Raw genomic sequence first — 9,723 nt, forward strand, 5'->3', positions numbered from 1 at the left:
GACAAATTGGAAGAAGTTGGATACTGAGCTTAAGTTTAAGTCAACATTTCATCCATAGACAAATGGAAAAACTGAAGTTGTGAACAAGAGTTTCGGTAATTTGCTAAGATGTTTGGTTGGAGATAAGCCTGCTAATTGGGATTTGATTTTAGCACAAGCAGAGTTTGCATACAACAATTCTCTGAATAGGAATACTAAGAAAACACCTTTGAGATAGTACATGGAGTGCATCCTAAACGAACTACTGAGTTGAGAGATTTGAATATTGAGATGAAGAAGTGTTGAAGCAGAGGAATTTGTGGATTTCATGAAGACTCTACATGAGGAAGTGAAGAAGAATATGGAGACAAGTAATCAAGAGAATAAACAGAGGGCAGATAAAGGAAGAAGACATAAATCTTTTGAGGGTGGTGATGAGGTTATGGTTCACTTGAAGAAGAACAGATTCCTAGTTGGTACCTATAGTAAGTTGAAAATGAAGACGTTTGGTCCTTGTAAGATTTTGAGAAAGTTTAACAATGAAAATGCTTTTGAAGTTGAATTGCCAAAAGATTTGGATATTCCACCAATATTCAATATTGCAGACATCTTTCAGTATTTTGAATCAGATGAGGAATTAAAAGATAACCTAGATTATCCCAAGAGGAAGGTTGGTAGCATTGAGAAGATTTTGGATAGCAAAGTAAGAGCACCAAAGGAAAAGACTACAAGGAGTACCTTGTTTAGTGGAAAGACAAAACAATTGAAGACAGTTCCTGGATAACACAAGTTGAGTTGGATCTTTATGATTCAGGTCAGAGCATTAGGGTTTCATGATGTGGACATCAGTTCTTTACATACCCAAGGTGTCTGATGTAGGAGCATCTTGTGTCAATGAGCAATCTTGCATCAACCAAAAATATTGCTTTGTTTTCTGTACCAATTTGTTGTTTGAGAAGTAGCCATTGTTGCTCATCATTACAAGTTGTGCGCAGCTGGCATCTTATTGTGGACCTATTGGTGGTGATCCTTACCCTAAGTGCACGAAGTCTAATGTCCATTGTGCTTGGAGTTACATGCCTCTTTTTCCACTCACTTTTCATTGTGTGTTCCATGCAACGCATTGTGGAGTTTCTTTCAGTGTGGTTTCCTATGATGACGTAGCATCTTGCACAGTTAAAGGACATCTCTGGGATCACGTGTGGACCTACCCTTAAGAGCGTGGATTCTATTTTGATCATTTGATAGTTCTTTTGTTTTCTCCTCCAAGGCAAGACCTATTTGTAATTAAATACCTAACAGGCCGACCTGTGGTCTTGCTGGCTATATAGGAACTTGGATTAGCTCTAGGGAATTATCATGAAGTTTAGGGAAGTAGAAAGATAGTAGAGAATAGATGGAAGATGAAGAAGGAAGCTTTTAGCTCTTTGATTGTTATTTCTTTGTACTAGCCACAACCCAGAAGGCCTCACAGTCGAACATGTTAAGAGTATATTTTATCATGAGAATTGTCTAATCAATCAATAAATATTTTGGTTCTTGGTGTTGAATATGTGTTTGTTTCCACATGTACTCTTGGGAAGGTGTTAGGAAATTGGACTTGGCTCCTTTCCCCTACCATCCTTGCATTAGGCCATCGTTGCTTCAGCATGGAATATAGAACCCCACACCCAACATCAAATGTCATCAACCATTCTTGATTGTCTATTACCATGCTAGGAAGTACCAACCTTCATTTTGCTAATATTCTTTTGACTACAACAAGTGACGTGACAATTGTCACAAGCATCACCCACTTAAAGATTTTGGATAGCACCTATGCTCCCTAGAGCTTATCTAATATCTTCACGAATCTACTTAAGATGTAGTCATTTGCCATCAATAATCAGACCCACATGAACAAGGGCTTTAAATATGCATATAATTTTGCTTTCAAAGTTACTAATTGCTATCAGAAATTTCAATAATAAAGGACTCCTCTTCTGAAGTAGGTAGAGGATTTTGCGCATCTTCCAAAGGAGACAAGACCTAGGAAATGGGCCAAAATTTTGAATAGAAGCCAAAAATTGAATTATCATGGTTCTGGGAAAGCAAGATTATATGTGTACCCTCATGCTCTTGCATCAGATCAGTACAGTTAATGATTGCATATTAAATATAAGGGTACCACCTCAGATTAACTTTCGCCAGAATTTGCAATTATATTTACATTAAAATCATCTTCAAATCCGCCAAAAACATTCCAAAAAAAGCCTTGCCTGTTATCAAAAAAGGACAAACAAAGCAAGTACCAACAGACACCGATTTTACCCATTCCATGTTGGACAAAACAACTGCACAAACTTTCTTCACACAAAAAAAAATTGTTATTCATTTGCTCGTGCCTTCCACCTTTTCAATTTGCATGCGTGCTACTCTCAAATCCTACTTGTTGCCTTCAAAAATTTGGCTACTAAGCTCGCATTTCTCATGCAAAAAAGAAAACCCTACCCCAGCATAAAATACTTATTCTTCCATCTCAAAATCTAGGATTCCAACTCCTTTGATAAACTTATCAACTTTCAAATTGTAAATGCCTCCTCCCAACACAAGAGCACTGTAGCAACATCGCCAAGATTCAAAAACAATAAACACCAAACCACCCTGATCCAGAAAACCCCAAAATTCAAACATTTTCTCTAACTTCTCCAATTCATTACCACAGAACACAATAACAATAACACTGCACAATCAAAAGAACCCACTTAAGGGCTAACCAAGCTTTAGTAGCTCACCTTTGGGTTGGGGTAACAGGCCCACCAATCCTTTCATCAATAAGTACATTTATCTTCCATTTCAACCATGACTCATCCTCCCTGTGAGTTTGTGGGTCTTGTGCCCGATTCTGCACTCTCAACACTATTGCCGCTTCATCCTCCAGACGCCATTTCACCCAAGCCTTCATTGCTTTAACGTCTTCATCTAGAATGTGCTTCATAATCAAAAGCTTGATGGCATACCAACCCAAGCAAGCCTGTTTAAATCTCACATGCCTCTATTTCTCAACGAACCGCCACACAAATAGTGTTATTTTTGTCCCTTCAATTTTTTCTATTCCTGTTTCTTGTCCCCATCATCAAACCCCATTTTGGGATTGAAATTTGCAGAATTACTTCCATGCCACTTCTCGAAATGGTCAGCACAAGCTGCTCCATGACGAACCTGACCCTTGCTTTCGTCTCACCTAGTTGCAGTTCCCAAGCCATTATCATTGGAAAAATGTATGTGTTTGTTCTATGTCTATTCTTCACCTTAAAAAACGTCTAACCCAGCAAAAGCTCCACAACTTTTGTGAGCCGTTTATGTCGAAACTCAAACATCTAGTCCATTTGCTACTTCTTGACCACACCATGAAACGAGTGTTATTGATGCTTGCAGGTAAGGGTAAAGGATGACTCCATTCTTCAAGGCTTCTCCAATCAAAATATTTCAATTTTGAAAGGAATTCATTGAAAGGATTCAAAAAAGGTTGTTTCTGAAGGTGTATTGAGCGATCTAATGATAACATTTCCCATCCCTCATTTAATGTTGCATGTGGCACACATCACAACAAAAATTAGTTGCCCCCTTTTTAGCTCTTCCTTTGATCCCAATTTAAGTACATAGATTTGTTTCCTCAAAATCATGTGGATTTAGAACTTGAAAGTTTTCAATTCTAATCTCCCCTACACTCAAGCCTAAAGCCCAATTGGACATTCGGTTCGCTTCATTGTTACCCAATCCTTTTATGTGTCTAATTTTGAAATCCTCCAGAGAGGCCAACTCTTGGATAATGTTGGTGATGTTTTAATGCTAACCTTGATAATGATTAGGGAATCCCCCTCATGCAGTTTTGACACCCCTGATTTCTTGGATGCTCTTATTGCCGACAGAGCTACCTCAGCTTCTGCAACATTGTTGGTACCATCCTGTAACCTTTTACCCCCTAGTGCAACAAGATCACCACTCACATCTCTGGTTATAAAACCTGCCCCTGAGGGTCCTGGATTGCCTTTCGAAGCCCCATCAAAATTACAATTCCACCATCCCTCTTGTGGTTTTTCCCACGCCACTGGTTTCCTAGGAACAAAAAAGAGATCAACCTCACCAGAGCCATTCACGGGTTATTAAATTTATTTTATTAATGCTTGTATTCAATAAATTATTTTCATTTTTTTTATTTTAAAAATTAAAATTTGAACATTTTAGCATTAACTCTGTCATTTGAACTTCATTCTCTATTGGAATTTTTGTTACAATTTGTTACAGACAGTGATGCCCTTTCATGTGAAAAAATGTGTGGGTGTTTACATAAAAAATTCCCCATTCTTGAAAAGCTTAATGAAACAGATGACAATATACTTAGCCAAATGAAGCAAGCAATTAAATGTAGGGACCCTGGTAATATGAGTAGCATATTGCACCCATTGTGAATAAATGGTGGTAACTACAAACACTCGGTTCATGTGTTGACCAGTACTTTAAATCCCAAATGGTATGCAGCATGTACCAAGGGATGGGAGGATGCCTCCTTCAGAAGATGAAGAGGTGAAAGAAGGGTTCATAAAGCATCCTTAAGAAGATGTCTAGCATTCAGAATGCAGAAAAACTTTGACAACAGTTAATTACATTTCAAAACTTCAAAGTCCAACTTTCAGCAGACTAGAGGCAACAAAACCTAGGGCTACATTAGCCCAAACCAAAACTATCAAATGGACATGGCATTGTAAGGATGCGTCTCAGAGTTGAGAATATTTGCCACTCACTTCATTCCCAAGTTGTCAATTCCTCTATTCAAAGAGGAATTGGTCCATATACAACTTCATTCCATCAGCTAAGAGGAATTGGCTTACCTCTCTATGAATTAACAAGATGGTACAACAAACTCCTCAATCTTGTTAGACTCCAACCACATGTTAAAATATAGATGCCAAAAATGACACACAGAGTGATGATGAAGCAAAGGAGAGATTAGTTAGGATACCATTGAATGAGCTGGTCTCTCATATTGAGAGTGACTCAAATTTAGACTCCAACTTTGATACAGAAAAACTACATTGCTTTTCTACTTCTGTAATTCTGTAGTTATAGCCTTTCAATCTTTTGTTGTATATGTTATGTTATAGGTATGCACACTGGCAATGAAAACAATTTAATTTGTTGATTTGTCAGTCAAAACTTGTGTTGATTCTCAACTTAGCTCTAATATTGTGTGATGTGATTACATATTATATAATGAAAAAGGTGAATGCCTTATTATGTGAATAATAGAAATTTTCTCTATTTCTTAATCATCATCCCGGAAGAAAAGCCCTCTTATTCTTGTTTCCTTTTCCAAAAAAACCAAAAGGTCTATTATCATTTTCGTCATCCCTATGTTTTTGTCGTTTGAACTTCCATATTCCAAAAATACCATCAAATCATAGGTCTTAACCAGTGCAAATATTCTCACAACCTAAAACACAAATGAGTTGCATCATTTCCTCATGAATGCTAGATATTTTCATCTTCACTAGCCTAATGTAACCTAATTTCCCAAACAGGCAAATTTTGCCAACATAAACAAATAAGATGCATCTTTTTACATTTTTGTTAGAATGTTTGTTCTTAACAACATATATTCTCACAAACTATATATAATACCAAAATTCTAACTATTTAAAATACAGATAGACATACCCTTTTCACATTATTGTTAGGAAGCATTATCAAATCATAGGTCTTAACCAATGCAAATATTCTCACAACCTAATTCACAAATAAGTCACATCATTTTCACATGAATGCTAGAAATTTTCATCTTCACAAATGAAAATAATATCATGACTCAAAAGACAACTAGCCTAATGTAACCTAATTTCCCAAACAAGCGAATTTTGACAACATAAACAAAAGACAACTAGCCTAATGTAACCTAATTTCCCAAACAAGCGAATTTCAACAACATAAACAAATAAGATGTATCCTTTCTAAATTGTTGTTAGAATCTTCGTTCTTAACAAAAACAGATATTCTCACAACCTATATATAATGCCAATATTCTACCAATTTAAAACACAGATAGACATACCATTTTCACATTGTTGTTAGAAACTGTCATCTTACCAAATCGGAACACTCACAATATAAAACACAAAGAGCCTAATTGCCAATAGTAATTGACTACCAACTAATGACATTCTCACAACCAAAAATACAAATAACTTGTTTTTCAATTCTAATTACTGATTCAAACCATTATCACAACCTAAAACACATAACCTAGTTTTTTATTGTAATTGGCCAACTGCAGACATTCTTACAGCCTATGACTCAATGAAAACGGATCAATTTCACATAGGTATGGCTTATTTCAGTAAATAATACTGCAGAACTTTACATTGTTGTTGTAAGATCCTTAAGAAAAAAAACATCATGGGATTTTATATTCTGGCTTTAAAATATCTTATCTCAGCAGATATGTTGTAGAAGTTTAATTGGTGTCAAAAAATTCTTAATTTAGCAGTTAGTATTATAAAATTCTATATCATTTTTTAATAAATATTATTTGGGCAAACAATACTGAAGGACGTTTGCATTATTCCTAGTGTTTTTTTCTGAATGCAGCATAACCGTAGTCGTATTATTAGGGCTTTTTAACTCTATCCTCATTCAACAAATAATTGTAGGATCGTCAAAAGATAGTCATTACCTTTGCAGATATTCGGAGCTGAAATCACGTCCGTCGCATGTTGTGAACTAACAGTAAATGCAGATGCGTGGGCAGCTGGTTTCGGAATCATTAAATTGTCGTTATTTTCCTCTAATGCTTTGTTCATTTTTCTCTGCTTGGCACGCAGAGCTGCACTAGCAGTCCTCTTCTTCAACTGAAAATAATGTTTTTCGCAAAGCGTCCTGTTGGGCATGGCCAGTGCATGGCACCGCCACTGTTTGCCATCTGATCGTTTGCAGCGTTTATCTTCTTCCTCCATACTCAAAAAGCCTGAACTATGAAAGATCCAACCCTGGGAACTTGAATTTTTTATGTAGTCAATTAAAATGTATAATTATGTTTATTCGACTGGGAAGATTTTCAAGCTGTTGTAAAACATCCGCGAGGGTTTGAAGAAAGCTCGCACCATCATTGTATAAACAGAGCAGCGAGAGGTTACATTTGTTTTTTCCCTGAAAGTTTGAAACCAAATTCGCCAGTTGTTTTTTATATTTCTGAAAATTTCGAAACAAGTTTCACCCAATTGTTTTTAATTTTGAAAGTTTCGAAACAATTTCACTCAATTGTTTTTTATTTTCCCATTGTTAATAGGTTTTATAACCCAATGTCATTGCTTTGCAAGTTCGAACGATATGCAAGGGAGGACCATCCCATTTTGAAAATACTCTTACTCACCAAGTGTACGTTTGGAAGGGCGAGTTCTCCATGACTTATGAGGATTTTTACCTTTAATTTGTTAAGAACTATAAAATTAAAATTAAAAGGAACCACTAGTTTGACATTTTAATTTTCCTTTGGATATGTAGAGTTGTCCAAGACTATCTGTGATAAACAGCATCACTCCAACTACATATTCACCTCTTACTTGCAAAAAACCATTTTCACCTTAATAACAAAGGAGCCCATTACAAGAGGAGCAACAGAGGGGGGCCAATAAAACAAGAGGCATACCAATAAACCACCTTTCACTCAAACATCCATAAAAGAGAACCTACATAGAGTTACAAGCCTCCTTTTTCATGAAGATAGTCTCCACCTCTATAGGAGACTCATCCACCTCCACAAGAATTGTGAAAGGAGAAGCAAAACACAAATATTAAGCCCACCTCTTAGTTAACAACACACTCCCCTCATCCTCAGGGTTGGGAATAACCGCCAAACCTATTGTAAACTTTGACCAAAAATAGAAAACCAAATTGAGCCCAAGAAAACTATCAATAGTCAATTGGACATAGTAAAAGAAAAAATTGTTCAAACCTAACAAAATGGATGGTCCAACCCATAAAAAAAAAAGAGAGAATTAAAAGTGAAAGCCACTTCCAACACCACAAAAGCCAAAAACAAACTCAAGATACAAGTAACATGCCAACCAAACTACACTCCATGTTGAAGAGTCACCGCTTTTCTAAAATATAGTCCTCCAACTCCAAAGTAAATGCATCCACCACCATATGAATCATGCAAGAAGAAGAAGAAGAAGCAACCCAATAGAATCAGGCCCAACTCTTAGAAAGTTAAATGCTCCCTTCTCCATTAGACAAGAAAAGCCCCCAAACCAATAATTAAAGACAACCAAGAACAAAAGACCAAAGCAACCCCGTGAAGATTGTTAGCAAATAACTGGCCACCAAAGAAAAAAGCCTTATCCATGTAGATAGGAATCGATAGTCCAAAAGAAACAGTCTCAACCTTCAAGGGAATAGTGGAGGAAGAAGAAGCAAACCAATCAAATTGCTCCCCTCCTGGCAAGATGAACACACCCCTTCTCCACTAGGTCAAGAATAGCCCCCAAACCAAGTGTAACGATTAATTGGCCACCAAAGAAAATAGAATCAGTATTCATGCATATAAGAATGGACAATACAAATGAAATGGTATCCACCTCCATAGACCCATGAAAGAAGAGAAAGCAAACCAACAATACTAGGCCACCCTCCTAGCAAGCTAAATACCCCCTTCTCCATCAGGTGGGAATAGCTCCCAAGCCACCTACCAGAACTCTCAAAAATGGAAACCTAAATAGTTGTTAAACCACTAAAGTTGCAATCCCACACAAGCTATAAATGGTATGCCAACCAATCCCAATTCCAACTCTCCAAGAGACTAAAGAGATTTCACCTAACTTTCTAGCAATCAAGCCATTACCTTTTGAACCTCTAGTCACTACAAGAGTAACCCAAAAATACAACATCCAACCCTAGTGAATAGAGCATAAAACTATCTCATTCTCAGTAGCAAATGGATAAATAACCCCTTTTATTAGCTTTCGAAAAAAATCATTTTAACTAGAAATCATGAAAAGTGCACCCATTGTACTTGGGACACCTAACACTCCTCCCTCCATGCCATAGTCCACATAAGACCTTCCCTACAAAGGGTGATACTAACTATGACCCCTTAATGATTCAAAAACAATTGCCACAATATAGCACTCCTCCTGACCAAATAACAAGGGGTAGATAGACCGCCCATAAACATCATGACATATTAATAAGTTATAGCACCATCATCATCTCATGGGAGCATGGTCTCCTCTATTAACTACAATAACACCTCCACAACAATAGAAAACATAATCAAGGCATCTAACTTTCTCCAGACACCCAAAATCCTGATGCAGTGCAAGGCAAGAGAATCCCCAAAGGAGATGTCCAAACCCCCAACAAATAACCACATAAAGGAAACACAACAACAATGCAACAATAATGCAAGATTTGATACCAAAACACAACTCTTTATTCATAAATAAATGATTACATGCAATATTCCCAGTTGTAAGGCCTTTTGGGTTAGGGCCATAAACAGCAATTACAATATCAATTATGCAAGATCCAACTTACAATCACAATCCCAGTTGGTCTAGATCCACAACTAGATAAGAACACCAAGAAGAATCCAAACTTGTACCCTCATGTCCACCAAGCAATCCTCTTGTTCTCAAGTCACAGCTACTAGCCCTTCAAAGTTCACATCATCTTCCCCAAGATGGATCCTCCTAGTAATGCCTAAAGACT

General features: G+C 36.8%; 1 protein-coding gene across 7 annotated transcripts in view; it reads right to left on the bottom strand.

Annotated features, from left to right (window-relative positions):
- LOC149553113 (lysine-specific demethylase JMJ27-like) overlaps positions 1-7,218 on the bottom strand; it is a 137,819-nt gene extending 130,601 nt beyond the window's left edge. For 2 of the 7 annotated variants that reach the window (XM_089788624.1, XM_089788623.1), the window contains exon 1: positions 6,689-7,218. In XM_089788624.1, the coding sequence (XP_089644750.1) occupies positions 6,689-6,968 (280 nt within the window). In that variant the 5' untranslated portion in view covers positions 6,969-7,218. The remainder of the gene's footprint in view (positions 1-6,688) is intronic. The other 5 variants (XR_016353033.1, XR_016353034.1, XM_089788625.1 and 2 more) reach the window with 5 other exon arrangements.
- Positions 7,219-9,723: the final 2,505 nt, after the last annotated feature.

The sequence above is a fragment of the Cupressus sempervirens genome, chromosome 6 (genome assembly GCF_028749045.1).
Source record: "Cupressus sempervirens isolate cs-2001-9-10 chromosome 6, ASM2874904v1, whole genome shotgun sequence".
NCBI lineage: Eukaryota > Viridiplantae > Streptophyta > Pinopsida > Cupressales > Cupressaceae > Cupressus > Cupressus sempervirens.